The sequence below is a fragment of the Gopherus evgoodei genome, chromosome 1, assembly GCF_007399415.2.
Source record: "Gopherus evgoodei ecotype Sinaloan lineage chromosome 1, rGopEvg1_v1.p, whole genome shotgun sequence".
In the NCBI taxonomy this organism is placed as follows: domain Eukaryota; kingdom Metazoa; phylum Chordata; order Testudines; family Testudinidae; genus Gopherus; species Gopherus evgoodei.
The window spans coordinates 279427624-279448090 of record NC_044322.1 but is presented as its reverse complement, the minus strand read 5'-3'; the positions used below and the strand labels follow the sequence as shown (position 1 = coordinate 279448090).

The 20467-nt window shown below is 47.2% G+C and overlaps 1 protein-coding gene and 3 non-coding genes across 11 annotated transcripts in view; 3 read left to right on the top strand and 1 right to left on the bottom strand.

Annotated features, from left to right (window-relative positions):
- Window positions 1-5811: 5811 nt before the first annotated feature.
- On the top strand, window positions 5812-5883 carry TRNAD-GUC. The gene has a single exon. It is a non-coding gene; the product is annotated as a tRNA-Asp (tRNA).
- Window positions 5884-6052: 169 nt separating this feature from the next.
- TRNAD-GUC lies at window positions 6053-6124 on the bottom strand. Its single transcript has one exon. It is a non-coding gene; the product is annotated as a tRNA-Asp (tRNA).
- Window positions 6125-6780: 656 nt separating this feature from the next.
- TRNAW-CCA lies at window positions 6781-6852 on the top strand. Its single transcript has one exon. It is a non-coding gene; the product is annotated as a tRNA-Trp (tRNA).
- Window positions 6853-16039: 9187 nt separating this feature from the next.
- Window positions 16040-20467, top strand: part of TMPO (thymopoietin) — a 56887-nt gene continuing 52459 nt past the window's right edge. For 2 of the 8 annotated variants that reach the window (XM_030548500.1, XM_030548498.1), the window contains exon 1: window positions 16045-16855. In XM_030548500.1, coding sequence (XP_030404360.1) covers window positions 16610-16855 — 246 coding nt within the window. In that variant the 5' untranslated portion in view covers window positions 16045-16609. Of the gene's footprint in view, window positions 16856-20467 lie in introns of all 8 variants that reach the window. The other 6 variants (XM_030548496.1, XM_030548495.1, XM_030548499.1 and 3 more) reach the window with 6 other exon arrangements.

Below are 20467 nucleotides of genomic sequence, written 5' to 3'. Positions count from 1 at the left end.
GTCTGCTCTGAGGAGCTCCTCAGGTCACACTTAAGTTATGGCACCAGTGAAAATCTTGGTTGTTGCGCACAGCCTGCTACAGGGACTTAGAGCAGATGTCTTGTCCTGCCTCTCCACCACCCCATAATCCTGGGCCTTCAAGGGACTGTTTTGGCCCTCAGTGCTGAGTAGAGCTCCTATGTGCCTGTAGCAGCCAGGATGAGCAGGATTGCCCTGAGTCACTACACCTAGAAAAACTCGGCCCATACCAACTGTCCCCAGAATGCCATACAGTGGGGGCACAGAGCTGGCAGAAAGGGGGAAAAAGCAGCCTAGGAAATTTGAAAAAATTTCATGTGATTTTTTTCTGATATGCTAGATACAGGATGACTTCATGATTCATCTTAAACAGGGCATCCCTATAGTAGAATGTAATTAGTATCTGACTATAATTTATTTTTCAATTGTCAACTCAAAATTTTCAAACTTGGCTGCCTAAAAGGATTAAACATAGGGTGACCAGACAGCAAGTGTGAAAAATTGGGACAAAGGATGGGGGGTAATAGGCACCTATATAAGAAAAAGCCCCAAATATAGGGACTGTCCCTATAAAATCGGGACATCTGGATACCCTAGTTAAACACCTAAATTACTGGCCTGATTTTCAGAGGTACTTCAATGGGACCTGCTAATCACTTTTTTATTTAGGTGCCTAAATATGAATGAGCCACCCTTTAGCCACCATGATTGATAATCTGGCCTAGGCTCTTTTTACCCACAGAGATATTTGTCTCCATTATTGCAATCAGACAGTACCTTTGCTTATACCTATAACCATTTGTATATGATGTTTACTGTACATCTGATCAGACACACAAATTGGTAAGTTAAATATAGTTCCTGATTTAATGTCACTATGATACAGACAAGCACACTTATTTTATAACTACCCTACTGCTGACTGAGTCAGTATCATTTCTGTAAGTGTCCTTCAACTTTGCACTCATAGATCCCTAAGTGATTGGTCTCCATTTCTCTTTCCCTTTTTGGAAAGTCAGGCAGCAGGTGTTTGACCTTCTTTCGCCTCAGTGGCTGCTGACTCAAGTTGCTTCTCAAATTCTCATTACAAAATCCTCTTCCACCCTTACCAGAGCACATCTCAAGTTTCAAATGTCCCTGAACTGCTTCTTTTATCTTTATTGAGTTGGTTCCAATCATCTTCTCCCATGGCAATGCCTGAATGAGGAAATCTCTGTGGATCCCCTCAAGAGACCCCCCACCCCCAAACTATTCCATTAGGGAATGGGAGGAAGATAAATTAACCAGATATGCCAAACCTGCACAAAAAAATCCAGAAATTGGGCTTGTTTTTGGCTTAATTGGCTTGTGAGTTGTTTGTTGGCTGGTTTTTGGCTTGTGGCTTGTTGCTTGTTGTAGCTTGTTGCTTCTTTTTTCTTTGATCTGCTCCTGGCAAGCAAGGACAAGGGGTGGGGGGGAAGCAGGGGCAAGGAGAGAAGAGAATGCACAGTGGGCCCATCACAGTCCCAGACTGCACACCAGGGGGATCTAGTCACATAGAGTGTTGGGGTTCTTAGGGATTGGCTTGTTTTGGCCTTGTTTTGAAATGGGATTAGTTTGATTTTTGCCTTATTGTGAAAGTTGGGGTGCTTATATACCGTGTGAAAGTTGGCAACTGTGAAATTAATCCATGGATAAGAACACGAAACAACACCACCCCAACCCAAACAGAATGATTCCAGAGAAGCCATCGATGAGCATAGGTGCTGGAACAAGAGGTGCGAGGAGGGAGAGGGTACTGCAGCATCCCTGTCCATGACAGGTCTTTAGCCTGCACACTAGCTATGGCCCACTGGGGTTCCCCTCTTTCCGCTCCTGGCAACAGGCTCCATACATACAGCCACATATTCAAGCTGGCCATTGCTGCCTGCACCCATCCCATTAGGGGCCTCAGCTGAAAATAAAACCTAGCTTAATGCTGAGCCTTGCAAAAAAATGCTCATACTCTGGTGCGTGACAAGAGATGCAGAGGAGATTGTGCTTTCTGGTAGCAACTGCTGCAGTTTCCTTCTAACACAACCCAAGTGTGAGCCCTCTGCACCCCACCTCGTGCAGTGCTAAGGGGGCAAAAGTGCATCACCTACCCAAACTCGGGGCTGGAGGAGAGCGAGAGCTGCCTGGTGCATAGTGTGCTACCCATCCTGAGTCAGCCTCTTTTGGGAGCAGCTACTGGTTCAGGTATTACGGGAATTCAAGGTGTAGGGGTGCCCTCCCTGCCCTAGGAAAGCGACACCATTGTCGGTACATTTCCCTGAAGAAGTTAGTGTTCTTGCCCACGGCATTAATTGCTAATCTGCTGGTTTGAGTGCTCCTGGAAGCAGGGCCAGTGCAAGGATATTTCACGCCCTAGGCAAAACTTCCACCTTGCGCCCTCCTCCATCTCCGAGCCCTGCGGTGGCTCCCTGCCCCCCGCGCAGCCGTGTGGCAGCTGCCCGCCCCAGCTCACCCCTGCTTCACCTCCCCCCCGAGCATGCTGTTGCTGCTTCACTTCTCCCACCTCCCAGGCTTGCGGCACCTAAACTGATTGGCGCCGTAAGCCTGGGAGGTGTGAGCAGTGAAGCTGCCACGGCATACTCGGAGAGGAGGTGGAGCAGAGGTGAGCTGGGGCAGGGAGTTCCCCTGAGTGCCCCCCATCCTCCTTACTTGCTGCAGGCGGCCCTCCCCGTGCTCTCCTGCCCCAGCTACTTTCGCCTAAATGCTGGCGGTGACTGAGGCGGCCAAAGATCCTGCCGCCGCGGTCGCCACCGAAGAAAATGCCACCCCCCAAATCCTAGCACCCTAGGCGACTGCCTAGGTCGCCTAATAGGTTGCACCAGCCTGACTGGGAGCAGGACCAGCATGGCCACAAAACCAAGCAGGCTTCCGGGGCTGGAGGCAACACACAGGACATTGTGGAGAGGGACAGATGCAATGTGCAGAAGCCCTTGGTATTGACACCTCCGCATCAGTTATTGGGAGTGGACCACATCCACCCTGACTGAGGGTATGTCTACACTATGGGATTATTCCGATGTTACAGAAACCAGTTTTTTAAAACAGATTGTATAAAGTCGAGTGCACGCGGCCACACTAAGCACATTAATTCGGCGTCCATGTACCGAGGCTAGCGTCGATTTCCGGAGCTTTGCACTGTGGGTAGCTATCCAGTAGCTATCCCATAGTTCCCACAGTCTCCTCCACCCATTGGAATTCTGGGTTGAGATCCCAGTGCATGATGGGGCAAAAACAGTGTCGTGGGTGATTCTGGGTAAATGTCGTCACTCATTCCTCTGTGAAAGCATCGGCAGACAGTCATTTCACGCCCTTTTTCCCTGGATTGCCCTGGCAGACACCATAGCATGGCAACCATGGAACCCATTTAGCCTTTTGTCACTGTCACCATATGTGTACTGGATACTGCTGACAGACGCGGTACTGCAGAGCTACACAGCAGCATTCATTCGCCTTTTCAAGGTAGCAGAGATGGTTACCAGCTCTATATCACCATCTGCAATTGAAAATTGGCGATGATGGTTATCAATCCTTTTGTACCTTCTGCTGCTGTCATGGGTGCTCCTGGCTGACCTCGCTGAGGTCGGCCGGGGACGCATGGACAAAACTGGGAATGACTCCCCGGGTCATTCCCTTCTTTATGTTTTGTCTAAAAATAGAGTCAGTCCTGCCTAGAATATGGGGCAAGTCTGCTAGAGAACCAGAGAGCACAGCCACTCCGGGTCAGAGCCCCAGATATCCCACAGGAATGATGAGCTGCATGCCATTCTAGGGGGTGCCCCTGCAACAACCCCACCCGTTGCTTCCTTCCTCCCACACCCCTCCTGGGCTACTGTGGCAGTTATCCCCCAGTTTGTGTGATGAAGTAATAAAGAATGCAGGAATAAGAAACACTGACTTTTTAGTGAGATAAAATGAGGGGGAGGCAGCCTCCAGCTGCTATGATGGTCAGGCAGGACATTAAAGGGTGGCGGGGGAGAGGAGCGCAGCCTCCCGCTGCTGTGATAGTCAAGGGAGTACAGAATCTTCATTAGACATGAAGGTGGGCAGGGGAGGCGCTCAGTCTCCAGTTGCTATGATGAGGATGGTTTTTAATCCTTCTGTACCATCTGCCGGGAATAACAGGGAGCCATTCCCATTTTTGCCCAGGCGCCCCCGGCCAACCTCACCCAGGCCAGCCAGGAGCACTCCCTGGATGATGATGAAGACGGATATCAGTCATATTGTACCGTCTGCCATTAAAAAGGGGATGCTGGTGTTCAGCGCTGCAGCACCCCGTCTATCAGCAGCATGCAGTAGACATAGGGTGATACTGAAAAAAGGCGAGAAACTATTTTTTTCCCTTTTCTTTCGGGGGGGAAGGGGGTAAATTGACGACATATACCCTGAAATACCCGGGAAGATGTTTTTGACCCTTCAGGCATTGGGAGCTCAGCCAAGAATGCAAATGCTTTTCGGAGACTGCGGGGACTGTGGGATAGCTGGAGTCCTCAGTCCCCCCTCACTCCCTCCATGAGCGTCCATTTGATTCTTTGGCTTTCTGTTAAGCTTTTCACACAGCACTGTGTTGAGTCCTTGCTGTGGCCTCTGTCTATCATAGCTTAGAGATTTTTTCAAATTCTTTGGCATTTTGTCTTCTGTAACGGAGCTCTAATAGAACAGATTTGTCTCTCCATACAGCGATCAGATCCAGTATCTCCCATCCGACGAAGTGGGTATTCACCCACGAAAGCTCATGCTCCAAAACATCTGTTAGTCTATAAGGTGCCACAGGATTCTTTGCTGCTTTTAGTATCTCCCGTACGGTCCATGCTGGAGCTCTTTTTCGATTTGGGACTGCATTGCCACCCATGCTGATCAGAGCTCCACGCTGGGCAAACAGGAAATGAAATTCAAAAGTTCGCGGGGCTTTTCCTATCTACCTGGCCAGTGCATCCGAGTTCAGATTGCTTTCCAGAGTGGTCACAATGGTGCACTGTGGGATACCGCCCGGAGGCCAATACCGTCGAATTGTGGCCACACTAACCCTAATCCACCATGGCAATACCAATTTGAGCGCTACTCCCCTTGTCGGGGAGAAGTACAGAAATCGGTTTTAAGAGCCCTTTATATCGATCTAAAGGGCTTCGTTGTGTGGATGGGTGCAGGGTTAATTCGGTTTAACGCTGCGAAATTCAGTTTAAACGCATAGTGTAGACCAGGTCTGAATTGGTCTTGTCAACACTGGTTCTCCACTTGTAAGGTAACTCCCTTCATGTGCCAGTATATTTATGCCTGTATCTATAATTTTCACTCCATGGCCTGAAGAAGTGGGGTTTTTTACCCCCAAAAGCTTATGCCCAAATAAATATGTTGGTTTTTAAGGTGCCACCAGACTCCTCGTTGTTTTAGTGTTAGGCTGGGGCAGGACAAGACGTCCTAAAAATCCTTGGTGGATTTTACATGGTTTGCGGATCACACGCCTTTCCCTCTCTGCAATTACCCTCACTGTTCCCCTTGTGTGTGGAACAGCCATTTTTCCTTGTGGTTTTCATAGTTAGGCAACTGGCTGGGAAGGGATAATAAAGTCTGAGGAAAGAAAGGCTGCACCATCTTCTGCAAATTCTTTCACTCAGCGGGATCAGAAAGGTCACTGTGCATTAAAGATCTGATCCAAATTGCAGTGAAGTCACTAGGAGTCTCACAATTGACTTTAACAGGCCTTACAGCAATCGCGCTAAGTTATGTGAAATAGACTCCTTGCTAAACAACCTACTAACCAAGTCCTCGTTAGTATAGTGGTTAGTATCCCCGCCTGTCACGCGGGAGACCGGGGTTCAATTCCCCGACGGGGAGGTAATGTGTATTTTATTACCCGAACTGCTTTATTTTTTTAAGGTAACAAAAACTAAAATGTCGTTGACACCTAAAAACGTTCATTTCTTTAAAATTTTAAACATGCTTTAATTATTTTATGTTTTTTTTTTAAAAAGGCTAAAACTGAGCATTTCAAAATATTTACCGCCTCCCCGTCGGGGAATCGAACCCCGGTCTCCCGCGTGACAGGCGGGGATACTTACCACTATACTAACGAGGAGCCACGTAAAAGCAGCTCGAAGGTGCTTCACTTCTAGCTGAAGGAAAAGAACCGTTATTGCCTGTGAATCCGCGCGGGTTGCAAGGCGGTGCTAAGCCAAAGGTGAGCGGGAGCTTTCCGGGCGCCGATACGGACGGAGCGGGTGAGGGCGCTGGGCTTGGAGAGCCACGAGATTAACCCAGCGAGGTACTGGGGGGCCTTCGTGGGCGTCTCGAGGGTGCGGGCAGCGAGCGGAAGTGGAGCTGCTGGGTCAGGGAGGGAGGCGGGGGCTGAGGGGGGCGGTGGGTGAGTTCCTGCCAGGGATAGGTGGGGGCGGGGGCGGGGGCTGCTCGGGGAGGCTGCCGGGCTCTTCCTGCTCGCTCTCAGGCTATTAGCGGCCGCCCTGCCACGTGCGGGTGGGGGAGGGGCGGACATGCAAGGCTGGGGGCAAGAGGCCGTTAGGAGCCCTGACCGCGCGGGTCGGAGCCGGTCAGCGTGAGGCAGTTGGCCAGTTCCCTGCCGCGGTCCGGGCGCCTAGGACAGAGCCAGTCACTGTCGGGCCGTGCCCCCAGGCCGCTTCGCCTCCGCGAATTAGGGCTCGGGGGAGTTACGACGAAGCAGCCGTTAGGTTGTGGCGGTTAGTGATTTCTAACGCTGGGCGCCACACTGCTCAGCAGGACCTCGTGGCGCAACGGTAGCGCGTCTGACTCCAGATCAGAAGGCTGCGTGTTCGAATCACGTCGGGGTCAAGAGACTTTTTTTATCAGAGGGGTAGTAGCTGTGTAAAAGCTAGGAAGAGTCCTGTGGCACCTTGTAGACTAACGTAAGTATTGGCACATGAGCTTTCGTGGGTGACAACCCTCTTCGTCAGACACGTTCTTTAACCTCCTGCTCTGCATGAGGTTACCTGCCTCCCAGTCCTTAACCCTGATCTGCTCACTGCCATTAGAAGTGCTACGGGTGGGGACACAGCTACAAAATGGGGAGCGTCCAGAGCAGGAGACGGGCTGTCTGCATTTCTGTGACAAGAAACCAGGAGAAGGATTTTTTTGTAGTCAATAAAACAAAACATCAAAATCCCCATTTCCTTTCCCCTGTTTCACATCAATCACAGTGCGCAGCCTATCTCGCATTCACGCAGCTCCCTACTGGGGGACCCAAGGGCACGTTAATGAGGAGTGAGCAGTTCAAAGAAGATTTGAGTGTGAGAAAGAGGTTATTGTGCAGTAACTGTGGTTCTTTGAGCAGTGTCTCCCTATGGGTGAAAGCAGCAAAGAGTCCTGTGGCACTTTATAGACTAACAGACATATTGGAGCATGAGCTTTTGTGGGTGAATGCCCTCTTCGTATGGGTGTTGGGTGCTCCCAGGGCCGTCCTTAGGCATAGGCAGAATAGGCAAGGGCGTAGGGCCCCACACTGCCTGGGGGCACCACTCAGCAGGCAGCCCAGACAGTGTAGAAGCAGGGCTGCTGGGTCCTAGAGAGAGCCGAATGCAGCACAGTCTGAGGGACGGGATTGGTGCTGGGGTCTCTGGGAAGGGGAGAGGGTGGGGGTTGGGAAAGGAGCTCACCTGTGAGTGTGACTCTTTCCCCCCGGCTGAGGTCAGGTGAGGCTGTGGCTCTGGAACCAGTATCCTTTGTTGTCTCCCATAACATCCATTCTTCTCCTCCCGCCCCACGGAGCACCCCCTCCTTTCTCCCTCCTCCCCAGGAGCACCCATCTCTCTCTCCTCCCTCCCCTCCGTCAGGGCTAGGTTGGGTGAAGTGCTGGGGGGGAGGCGAGGCTGGCTGCTTGCTGAGGAATGAAAGTGAAAGTAACTCACTTTCTGGGCAGGCAGCCAGAATTGGAATGTCACACAGGGTTTGGATGGGGTTAGCCAGATGTGTGACAAATCGGGATTGGGGTAGGGTGAGCAGATATCCCTATTTTACAGGGACAGTCCCAATTTTGGGGTCTTTTTCTTATATAGGCTCCTTTTACCCCCCCCCCTGATTTTACACACTTTCTGTCTGGTCACTCTAGGTGGGGGTAGTTGGTGCCTATATAAGACAAAGCCCCAAATATCGGGACTCGCCCTATAAAATCAGGACATCTGGATCTGGCCACCCTAGCTGGGGAGCGCCTCTCCCCCGGGCTGTATCCATCTCATCGGGGGGAGCTGCATAAGGCAGGATGAGCTGCTCTGGCTCCATGGGTGCCCTGTCCCTGAGATCAGATGCTGTGCTAACTTCACCATGGTCCATAAGGCTGGTGGTGGTGCCCATTGGTGTGTGATTGGACCTGAGGGTTCGCTGCTGCTGTTGCCACTCTGCACCCCAAGAGGTGGATTTTGGGGTCCTGCAGTTTTCCACCTATCTCCTCTACTGCAGCTCTTGGACCAGCGGGCTGGGGGGTGAGCCAAGCATGAAAGCAGTACTGTGTTGCCATTTAGATTGTCATTTAACAACTTTGTTTGCCAAAAATTCTTGCTAACAATCCTGAATCCAATTTCAATATTATTTTAAAAAAAATCAATATCTTAGCCAAAAACAGAAAATTAAGTTGTTGACAATTATTAGTGACAGGTTTGGTTTGAGGCAGGGAGTGGGCCAGTTTTCATCAGAGAAACAAAAAATGTTGACTGACTTTCCTATAGCGTGTTACTCCTGATAAGAGCCCAACAACTGTAATATGCTCATCTCCTTACTAGTGTATAAAGCAGGGGTCGGCAACCTACGGCACACGTGTCAAAGGTGGCAGGTGAGCTGATTTTTGATGGTATGCAGCAGCAGGCTGAGCGGCTCAGCCCATCACTGCTCTGGGGTTCTGGCTGCTGCCCTATTGCCAGCTGGGATACCAGCCATCAGCCCCACTCAGCACCTGCTGCTGGCCTGGGGACCCCCAAGGAACCCCAGGCTGGCAGTGGGCTGAGCAGACCAGCCGAACCACTCAACCTGCTGTCATTCCATTCACTTAGCCGGCAGCGGGCTGAGTGGGCTGGTGGCGGGCTGAGCAGGGCCGATGGGGGGTTGAGTGGCTCAGTCTGCTGCCAGTCTGGGGTGCCAGAAGCACTCAGCCTACTGCTACTCCAGGGTTCCGGCTGCCGGCCCCTTGCCAGTCAGGAGCTCAGCCGCCAGCCCCACTCTGCCTCCTGCCAGCCTGCGTGAGCAGAATCCCAGGCTGGTAGCGGGCTGAGGGGGGATTGGCGGCCGGGATCCTGGCTGGCAGGAGTTGGTGGTCAGAACCCCAGACTAGCAGCGGGCTGAGCAGGGCCTGGGATCCTTGTCTAGGGTTCCAGCCACCAGCCCGCTGCCGGTTTGGGGTTTCATTTACTCAGCTGGCAGTGGCCTGAGCAGGACCGGTGGCCAAGACCTCAGATAATAACAATAGTTTATTTATATAATATAGACATAGAGAGAAACCTTCTACAAACATTAAAATGTATTACTGGCACGAGAAACCTTAAATTACAGTGAACTTGGCACACCACTTCTGAAAGGTTGCCGACCCGACCCCTGGTATAGAGTGACCATATGTTGTACTAAGATTCTCCTGCTTTTTTTTTTCCCTGTGAGTCAGTATAACTTTTGCCAGCCCAGAAATTGGGCAGCCAATGTTTTACGTTTTCACAATGTTTTCTCCAACTTTCATAAAGTAAATACATAGTTAATATGAGTTAAAAAGGCCAGGGACACTTCTTTGTGAAGTATCTGTACAACAGATCATGCCCATAGACGATCCAGAAAAGAAATTTGAGGTTGAATTTTTTAATGTTGTGATGGATAAAGCAGTATCTGCTGTTGATGAAAGGTTTAATACCTTGCAAGTACACCATGAACAGTTTGGATTTTTGTATGACATAACTAAATTCAACGAAATAGGAAAACAAGAGCAACTAATGACAAATTGCAAGAACCTAGAGAGCCTCCTGAAGCACGGTGATAGTTTTGATTTAAATGGACTTGAACTGTACAAAGAATTGAGTACACTGTCATCAATGTTGCCACATGCAAAATCGGTGATGGACATTGTACAGTTTATTCATACCCGCAAACTTGTTGACATATATCCTAATGTGTACATTTCCACTCGTATTCTACTGACAATTCCTTTAACAGTAGCGTCAGGAGAACGGAGTTTCTCAAAACTAAAGCTCATTAAAAACTATCTCCGCTCTACAATGAGTCAGGAACGCTTAACTGGTCTTGTTATTCTTGCAATCGAACAAGACACGACTTTGTCTTTGTCATACGATGACATTATTACTGATTTTGCAGCCAAAAAAGCCAGAAAGATTGCTTTTAATTAAAAACAAATCTTTGTTTCAATACCTCTTCATATAAATTTCCAATAAAATTTTGATACATTAAAAAAAAATTTGCATCATTCTGTCATCAGAATTTTTTCTATAGTGCTGCTTCTTTAGTGCTAGTCCATCAGCATTACAGTGTGCTTAATTAAGTTAAACTGGTTTTAATAACGTGAATGTGGCAAGTTTTCCAATACTGTAAGCTTATGTTTGTGTTGCAAAAAGCAGATCAGGCACAAGGGCACCAGTTTAATAATCTCGCCTAGGGCACCATAAATCCTAAGGCCGCCCCTGGGTGCTCCACTTTAGGTGTCTGCGTCCACTGATCTGAGGCTCACTGATACACCTACAGTGGAGCACTCATAGAGACACAACTCGAAGAAGAAGAAAAGGTTACTCACCTGGCACAGTAACGATGGTTTTTCGAGATGTGTCCCCCTATGAGTGCACCACTGTAGGTGTAGCCACATTCCTGGCCCTCAGATTGGGGATGCAAAGACACTAGCTGAAGAAGAATCAATATTTCCTGGTAAAGCTACATTTTCAGGAAAAGGGCTGTTTTGGCAGGCCACGTCTCAGCCACCACTTAAGCATGGTTTGGTTTGGTTTGGTTAGCTGGCTTTGTCTATTAAAATTATGAATGGTATCTGAATACTGCGAACTGCAAAAATAATAACTTTGAGGCACTGACCTTGTAAACTTATAGAGCAGAGACATGCTCCTTGGGCGTCCACACCTGGAGATGTATCCAGCCTCACCTGTATGTTAAAGGTTTTGCTTGACAATAAATAAAAATTGTTCTGACCAAGTTATGATGCCTTGCAGTTATTATACTGCAGAATATACTCATCCATGAGTAAGGCTATGATTTAGTCCCAGGTATTTTTAGTAAAAGTCATGGACAGGTCATGGGCAATAAACAAAAATTCATGGCCCGTGACCTATCCATGACTTATACCCCTGATTAAATCTTGGCAGAGGGGATCACTACTGGGGGGAGGTGGGGCAGGTCTGGGGAGGCTGCTGCTGTTGGAGCTTTTGGGGACCTCTGAGCAGTGGCTGCTCCAGCCACCCTGGGACCAATGCTGGGGGCCACTGACAGCAGCTAATGCTGAGGGTCGTCAACAGCAGCTTCTTCAGCCACCCTGGGACTGCTGCTGGGGACCACCAACAGCGGCTGCTCTGACCCCTCCTGGGACCGCTACTCAGGCAATCTCTGGGGTCAGCCTCACTGGTTGCTGCTCGGGCAGTCCCCGGGGCCACCTGAGCAGTGGCTGGTGAGTCTAGCCCCGGGGCCACTCTAGCAGCGGCTGATGTGGCTGGCTGCAGGGATGCCCAAGTGGCAGGCTGCGAAGCTGCTTCGGCAGCAGCCGGAGTGGCTGACCCCAGGGCAACCTGAACAGCTGGCCCAGGAGCCAGCTGCTTGGGCAGCCCTGGGGTCAGCCACACTGGCCATCACAGACGTCATGGAGGTTGCGGAAAGTCATGGAATCTGTGACCTCCATGACAAACATGGAGCCCTATCCATGAGCCCCAGAATAAATTGTCTTGGGTGTAGAGTATCAGTGAGTCAACATTCTGATTTTAAAAGCAGCAAAGAGTCCTGTGGCACCATATAGACTAACAGACGTTTTGGAGCATGAGCTTTCGTGGGTGAATACCCACTTCGTTGGATGCCCTTACACTCACCTCTTCTGAGGTTAAGGGTCTGTAAATCTGTTACTCTTCCCCAAATTTCATAACATTAAAACTTGCTTATATAGGAACTGTTGCTTGGGAATACTTGTGGTGGCTATATCCCCTTGCTATAGCTAACAGCTTTGGAACACTAAACTAAGGAAGTTTCTGTCTGCTCTTGTGCTGGGAACACACTTGAATGGTGATCAAGTACAATGTTTCTCAACCTTTTTGATATCAGGGACTGGCTTGCTGCCTTCCTAAACTGTCAAGGAGATCTCAGGGACCGTCACTAGTCTACAGACCAGTTGCTGAGAAACACTGAAATTCTAGTACACATGCACATCTTCACAAAACAATTATAGATAATCTTTTTTTATAAAATTGTATTTGGAATGAATTTGCAAACATTTATGAAAGTGAGAGATGATTAGGACTAGTTGGAGGTTGGCATAGTGTGAGCGAGTCCTCTGAACTAACTGATACTAGTCCATAGATTCTCTGGAACGGAAACTACGTGTTGTGCCAGACTGCAAAGTAGCTATGATGTAGACAAACCTCCTAGGAACTAAGGTGAAACCACAAAGCACATGTCACTTGTGACCAGATCTAAACATGTGTCCTAAGAATGGAGGGGTTAATGTATTATAGCTATCAACCTGAAAAGCTTATTGTATACATTTTTGTTTTGTTATATTAATAAGGAGAAAAATATTTCTCTAGGCTGGAAAAAAAATCTAAGAAATGACCCCTTAAGCTTACAATAGTAGTTTTATAGATGGTGACTAGAATTTCTGAGCTATTGTTTGTATATTATCAAGTTTAAACTCACATCTGGAAATGATTCAGCATGGAAAACTATAAAGTAACCATTTTTTACATAATTTCTAACTGTCAGTTCACTCACAGTAGGAACTGATACTTCTATTTTCAGTCCTCATTCACTTAGGGCTGTGTCTGTCAAAATGCCAGTAGCAAAAAGTTTAAAATATTAATACAATTCAGTTGTGATTTTTTTCCATACGAGTAAATGATCATTTGCTAATTTTTATGCTTGAGTCAACAGATTCAGCAAATTAAGCCATGGAATAACTCTGTTTTAATTAATGGAGTTACACCAGAGATGAATTTGTCCCACTATAGTGAGATATGTTTCTTTTGTATGACTTTGCAAACTCATTTTCAAGTATATTAAAAATGAACCTTCTGATGAGAAAACTAGAATTATGTACAAGTAATTTTTTCATGTTTCCTCTTTCATTCACTCAAGAACATGGAAAAGCAATGTGATTTAACTAAGTATAATTACAGTGTACAGTTATGATTAGGCAACTGTTTCTCTTATTTATAATAGCAATTCCCATCTTCTGTTGCAGACTTGGTAAATACCTTTATTTTCTTTGCCAAACTTTGTCATACACCTGGATTAAATTAAAATTCAATTTATGTTTTTTAAAGTTGTGTTTTAGGTAAACGGATTTCCATTTTAATATCTAAATCTTATAAATCATGGTGGGGTTTTTTTAAGTCACATTCTTAACATTTAAATTTGAAGCTCCCTGTTAAATGCTTTTCTCAGCAGTAAGACATGGTGGGTGGCGTATTATCTTTTATTGGACCAACTTCTGTTTCTATCTTATACAGAGCTCTTCTGCATTTATTGTTATCTTTACTTTGCACTTAGAGTTAAATATGAAAAAATACCTTTAAAATTTCTGACAGATTAAATCATCATCCAAAAATCTCCATTGGAAATGCATTCTGAATCATCTTTTAATACACAAACTTAGAAAGTAAAAATCTTACATTACAATGCAACATGAAATGTACTTTTTGTTTTTATTCACAATGCTATAGAACAAGGGTCATCAATAAAGCAGAGGAAGCTCCCACTAAACTCAAGATTTGAGATTATTTAAAAACTAGTCGGCCTCAGCCCCGTTGCATCAAAGAAATGTCTTTGACTGGAAATCTCTTCTCACATTCTGGAAAGCTGAGGAATTCCGGTGATTTGGAAGGGTCCTGTACAGAAAGTATTTTTGGCTTCTGCTTTCAACATATTTCACATTTTTAGGCAGGCTTACAGTAATTTTTCAGCAGTTGAAAATGGACACAATCTCACACTTGTATCCCTCTCTTCTGTTTTCCTCTTCTCATCAGCATATGTCTCAACAATAAGTAAAATTCAACTACCTATCTCTCAGGTAGAGACAGTGGAGAATGTGATGATTACTGATTCAGCCCTTGAAAAACAGAACTCACTGATAGATACAAATTTAGCCTTAATTTCAAATAACATAATGCTTCACAAAAGATGTCACCAGCCAATAGCTTTGCATTCAATACTCTATAGGATATGAGTTAGCTAATAAACCATACTGGCAGTTTTTTCCTATAAAAAAATTGGAAGCAGGGATCCATTTGGGCTGGCTTGTAGTGACTTCGTACGTTTTTCTAGCTACCGTCTGGTACTCCAGAATCTAAGCTCTCATTAAAAAAAATATAAGGGCCAGATCCTCAAGTGGACCTGATCTTTAATCCCAGAAGTAGCCACAGGCCTTCAAGGCCTCCAGTATAAATTATAATAGAAGCAGGAGATTCTAGACATATCACCTACTACTCTTTCTCTATCCCTGGCATGCCTCTAAGCACCCATTACACCTAGGTGGTGTAGAGCTGGCTATACCATCTTCATGCCATCCAGGGATTCCCCTGTACAAGGTGCATCTCAGGGGCCAAGGATCTGGCCCTAAGGACTTACATGAGGAAGTTTTACTGGTATGCATTAGAATGTGATTTAAAGTGCTATAGTTATACCTGTATAACACCCCATATGGACACTCTTAATGCAGTAGAAGAGTACCCTTTTCCAACTTAGCTTATACTGCCTTCTAAGTAGTTGAAGCTAAACCAAAAAAGCCACTCTTGTCACAGAATAAAGGGCATGTCTACAGGTACTACAGCAGCACAGGAGTTTTTCCTTTGAGATAGGTAATCCACCTACCCAAGTGGCAGTACCTAGGTCAAGAGAGGAAATTTTCTATCAGTCTAGATGTGTCTACACTGGTGGTTAAATAGACTTAAATATGGCACTCAGGGGTCTGAATTTTTCACACCTCTAAGTGATGTATCTAGGTCTATCTAAATTTTAAGTGTAAACCAGGGATGAGTCCCTACATGGGGAAATTATTCCAGTACAGTCAAACCTCGCAATAATGCGCCCCACCATAACGCGACATTGCATATAACATGATAATAAGTGGGCTCCCCTTTAAGGCCTAATACCAGTGGTCCCCAATGCCATGGCGCCCTCCAGGACATTGATGTGCCCCCGCCTAGTGCCCAGCAGGTGAGAGAAGCTGCGGCCCCGCGCCTGCTGGGGACAATGAGCACTGGCACCCGCAGTCCTGGAGTTATCTCTCCCTGACAGGCGTGGGGCCACGGCTCCTCTTGAAGCCGGAGACAAGTAGTGGCCCCACGCCTGCTGGGGACAGAGAGCACTGGTGCCTGCAGCCCTGGAGTTCTCTGTCCCTGGCAGGTGCAAGGCCGCAGCTTTTCTCCAGGTTGGAGAGGAGCCGCGGCCCTGCACCTGCTGGGGACAGAGAGCACTGGCGCCCGCAGCCTCAAAGTTCTCTGTCTCTGGCAGATGCGGGGCAGCGGTTCTTCTTGAAGCCAGAGAGAAGCTGCGGCCCCACACCTGCCGGGGACAGAGAGCACCAGTGCCCGCAGCCTCAGAGTTCTCTGCCCCCGGCAGGTGCGGGGCTGCGGCTTCTCTCCCCTGTTGGGCACTAGGCAGCGCACATCAATGCATCGCGTTGGGGACCACTGACTTAAACTGACCGGCTTGAAACCCTGCTATACTGCCACCCCGCATTTATCACGATGGCATTTTTTGGACCCCAAACATCACATTATAGCAGGGTTTCACTGTATTTACATTTTAAATTATTAATTTTAAATTGAGGCAGGGATTCTATTTTTCTTAAGCATTTCCAAGACACCAATTATGTGAAGTTCTTAAATGTCCCACTGAAACACAGCCAGCAAAACCCTGTGCTCCCCTCCCAGAGAGCGACTACAGAAGAGTCGGGCATATCCTCCCCAGGCAGAGTGTCTCGCTCCTCCCTTTCTGCAGCTGCAAAGATCTCAACCTCCTTTTCGTATGGGCAGGGACTTAGCAGCGGCGGGAGCTGCTCTCCTGGGGGAGGTGTCTGCACCATGGCACCTCCCCGCCGGGGGAGGGAGACGGCATAACGCCAGCGCCTCTCCCGCCTGAGCCGAATTTAAACTGCGTTACTACTCCTCGCGCAAAGCACTAATGCTGGTCGAACCCTTGCGCCGCTCCTCCCTCAAGCCCGCAGCCAATAGCAGCCCAACTTTGTGACTCGCGCGGCCAATCCGGACACGCTTTATTGGAGGTCGGGCGAATCTCTTGCCGAGCGCGCCGCGAGTTGTTGGGTTCATTGCGCTGGGCAGGGGAGGTGATTGCCCCCCCCCCCCCTTTGTTGGTGTCTCTCCCGGGAGGGCGGCAGAGGCCGGCGATGCCCGAGTTTCTGGCGGACCCGTCGGTGCTGACCAAGGAGAAGCTGAAGAGCGAGCTCATCGCCAACAATGTGAGCCTGCCGGGCGGCGAGCAGCGCAAGGACGTGTATGTGCAGCTCTACCTGCAGCACCTCACCGCCCGCAACGCGCCCGCCGCGCTCGCCCAGCCCGACTTCTCCAGCGACGAGGAGAGGGAGCCCACCCCGCTCAGCGCCAGAAGCAGAGGAGGAGCCGCCCCCGGCCGGGTAGGAGACCGTCCCCCTGCCGCTCGGGTGACCCCAGCGCTGCAGTACAAAGGGCTGTGACGGCTACTGACCGCCGCCCGCGCTCCCGCTCCTCTGCCTTTCCCTTCCCGCGCATGCAGACCCGCCCCCGGGGAGCTGGCCGTAGGCAGGCGGCGTGCGCCGCCTCCAGCTCGCTCGGAGCGCGCCCTGGCGGCCCCGGCCTCTCTGCGGAGGTTTAACTCGGTATAGAGGGGAGCTCGGTGTTTTCCTCTCACCCAGAGTTCCTGGCGAGCGCCGCGTGGGGCAACAGCGGCTCTCGGTGGCCGATACGAGCTCCTCGGCGCAGACCTCTCCCCCCGGGGGTCTTCACTCTGCGGGGCGTTCGGGTCTCTGCCCTGTGCTCAGGAAGAGGGGCGCTCCGCCAGAGGGATTTCCTTTCCCGGTAACTTCAAACTAGGGCGTACTCCGTTGTGTCTGGCACAGCCCACCTCGCCTTGCAGCTTGGGGGCTCCCTGAGTGTCGGCGGCCAGCGCAAGGAGCACCTGCGACTAAGATGTTTGGCTAGGCTGGGAGATCGAGGTGTCTTGTTGGTGTCTCTGTAAACTTTAGTGGTGAAGTTGCTGGATGGCAAATCATCTGATGGATGCTATTACCGTATTATTTTATTCTGCATATTATAAATAAGCATCTTCCATGTTTGTGGCATGCCAGGTTCTTATGCTGTAACTCAAGTTGGCTAAAGAAGTTGCCTTTGTGTGCGTGAAGTATTTAAAAAGAAATAGAATTAAGTAAGTTACTAATCTTTAGACCAATTTGTCCATGACTTGAATGTCCAAAAACTTCATCAAAGGAAGAGAGATTCAGGCTTCTGTCCACAAGACTGACTTTGTGATCTAAACAAACCTACATCTCTCCTAGGGTGTTTCAGTTGCATTGAAATAACTCAGACAAGTGTGACTATTTATGTTCACATTGGTGGATTTTTACTAAGTCCATTGTCTTTTCATTCTTTATGAAGGAAACAAATGCTTAAAGCATTCCTTAGATTGAATCACTAAGTGTGACTGTACTTACCTGTATCTAAATGGCTATGCTATAGGGAAGTGCCTTGTTCAGTGCACGTGTTTGGCTAACAACCAACAATCTAAGAAAGCTGGTTCACCCCCTAAGTATGCATGCAAGGAGAAAGTGGGGTTATGGACATGCAGGCTTTGCCTATACTGGGTAGAGTTTATTTAAACAGTATTTGAGAGGAAATAATTTTGCTTGTAATCTAAAATACAGCCAAATATTATGGGATGGGCCTCCATATAAAAGACTTGTAATAAATAATCATTGCTGTGTTGAGTTCTATGAGTTGTAGTTCTTTTGATCTTTACAATCCAGGTGATTACAAACCCGTACCTTTTAAAGGTGACTTGTAAAAGGGGAAACGAGAGTGTTCTGGTCACTCTTCTAACACTAGAAATTCAGGCATGTAGTATAGTGAGTAACTGGTGAAACTAGTACATCTTGGGTCAAAAAACTGAAAGCCGAGCAATTGAAAGACGAAGGGATTTTTATTTCAGCATTAGAACAAAAAGTAAATTTAACAGTCTGAAATCAAATGCCTGAGTAGAAGCTGAGAGGTGGTGTCATAAACATACAACTAAGAGTAGCATAAAATCCCTCTTTACACTGTAAAGGGTTAATTTCTCTTTTACTTGTAAAGAGTTAGGAAGCTCGGGTAACCTAGCTGACACCTGACCAAAAGGACCAATAAGGGGACAAAATACTTTCAAATCTTGGAGGGAGGCTTTGTCTGTCTGTTCCATGTGACTTTTGCTGGAGACAGATCTAGAAAGCAGGCAATCCAACTCTATTATTTTTAGTAAGTCTTAGCGAATGAATGCGTTAGCTTACTTTTATTTTGGCTTGTGATTTCCTTTGTAGGAAGAGGGAGGTTTATCCCTGGGTTTGTAACTTCAAGGTTTTGCCTAGAGGGGAGATCCTCTATGTTCTTGAGTCTTTTTGTTATTCTGTAAAGAACTTACCATCCCGATTTTTATAGAGGTGATTTTTTTTTTTTACTTGAATTTAATTCTTCTTTTAAGAACCTGATTGATTTTTTCATTGTTCTTAGGATCCAAGGGTTTAGGTCTGTGTTCACCTGTACTAATTGGTGAGGATATTATTCTCAAGCCTCCCCAGGAAAGGGGGTGTAGGAGTTTGGGGGGATATTTGGGGAAGGCAGGGCTCCAAGTGGCTCTCCCTGCATGTTTGTTTAATTCACTTGGTGGTGGCAGCATACTGTTCAAGGTGGAATTTGTTCCTTGGGAAAGTTTTAACCTAAGCTGGTAAAAATAAGCTTAGGGGGTCTTTCATGTGGGTCCCCACATCGGTACCTCAGAGTGAAGAAGGAATCCTGACAGACTGTCTTTCTTTAAAGCTTAATGTTTCTTCAAGAAAATTTCCTGCAAAACCAGGGAAAGCCAGACTTCATACATTTCACAATTCTGAGGCACCAAAAAAACCCAGCAGGAAAATATCAAATGTAGACAGATTTTTTTTGGACCTTTCTTGTACATTATGAGGAAACACAAATGCAGTATAAACCTAATTTAAAAAAAAATTCTTTGCAGGTGACCTTTTAAAACCACGTTCTAAACCAAACACACAGATCAGCACTTTTCCTAAAAGACCAAAAAACCCCACGCTGCTGCCATGACTACAGTGAAGAATATTATGCCATGGATTATGTAACAATTGCAAGAACAATAAACTAGAGGTTTATTGTGTCTGATTAAGTACTACTTAATTTATTGTAATTGTATGTTACTGGGAGCTTGTCCAATTTGAAAATGGTACAGTTGGTTGTGGCTTACATAGTGGTATTGATACTTCAGTGCTTGGTAACTGATATAGCATACTAATCTTTCATTATTTTGAAGTGGGGAGCTATATAAGTAATGATCTCCTGCTTTTGAGGATTCATCATGGAGATAACCGAAATATTAACTGTTTAGAGATAAATAATTGTAATTTGGCAGTTCAAAAGAAATTGTTGCTTTTTAATAGCATTGGTTAGAAATTAACGTCTTAGGGCCATGCAGCCTTTCTAACGCAGTTGCAGAACATACAGCCCTAATATTAACTCAATAACTTGAGCTCTGTTTAGCCATAAGAGGCAGACTGTGTGTGGAAGCCTTCTGCTGTATTCCCTATTCAAACTTCAATACAAGACTTCAGTGCATGGTTAACATAGTGAGTTTCTGGATCTCTAATGTGCTATGGGTGCTGGAGTTGCTCTCAAGGGTTTTGATTTGTGTATGATCAGTCAGGTGTGCCTATTCACTTTCTCGTAATACAAGGGGGGGGGACACAAAGTGGAAAGGCAACAAACTTAAAATGTAGGAAAAAGAGAACTGTCAACTAATGATGGCTGTTTGAGCAGCACTTGAGAATCCTTGATTTCTTTTCTTTAAAATCTACATTTACAGTATCAAGCTGTGACTACAGCGGACTTATCTGTGGTCTCATTACGCTCCTTCTTCCTCTACCTCTTTTCCCTCATACTGTTGCATCTTGTTTCAAATTAATCTTGGTGTTTGGGGCAGGGATTTTTTTCATTTCACAGGCAGCTATGCAAGTACT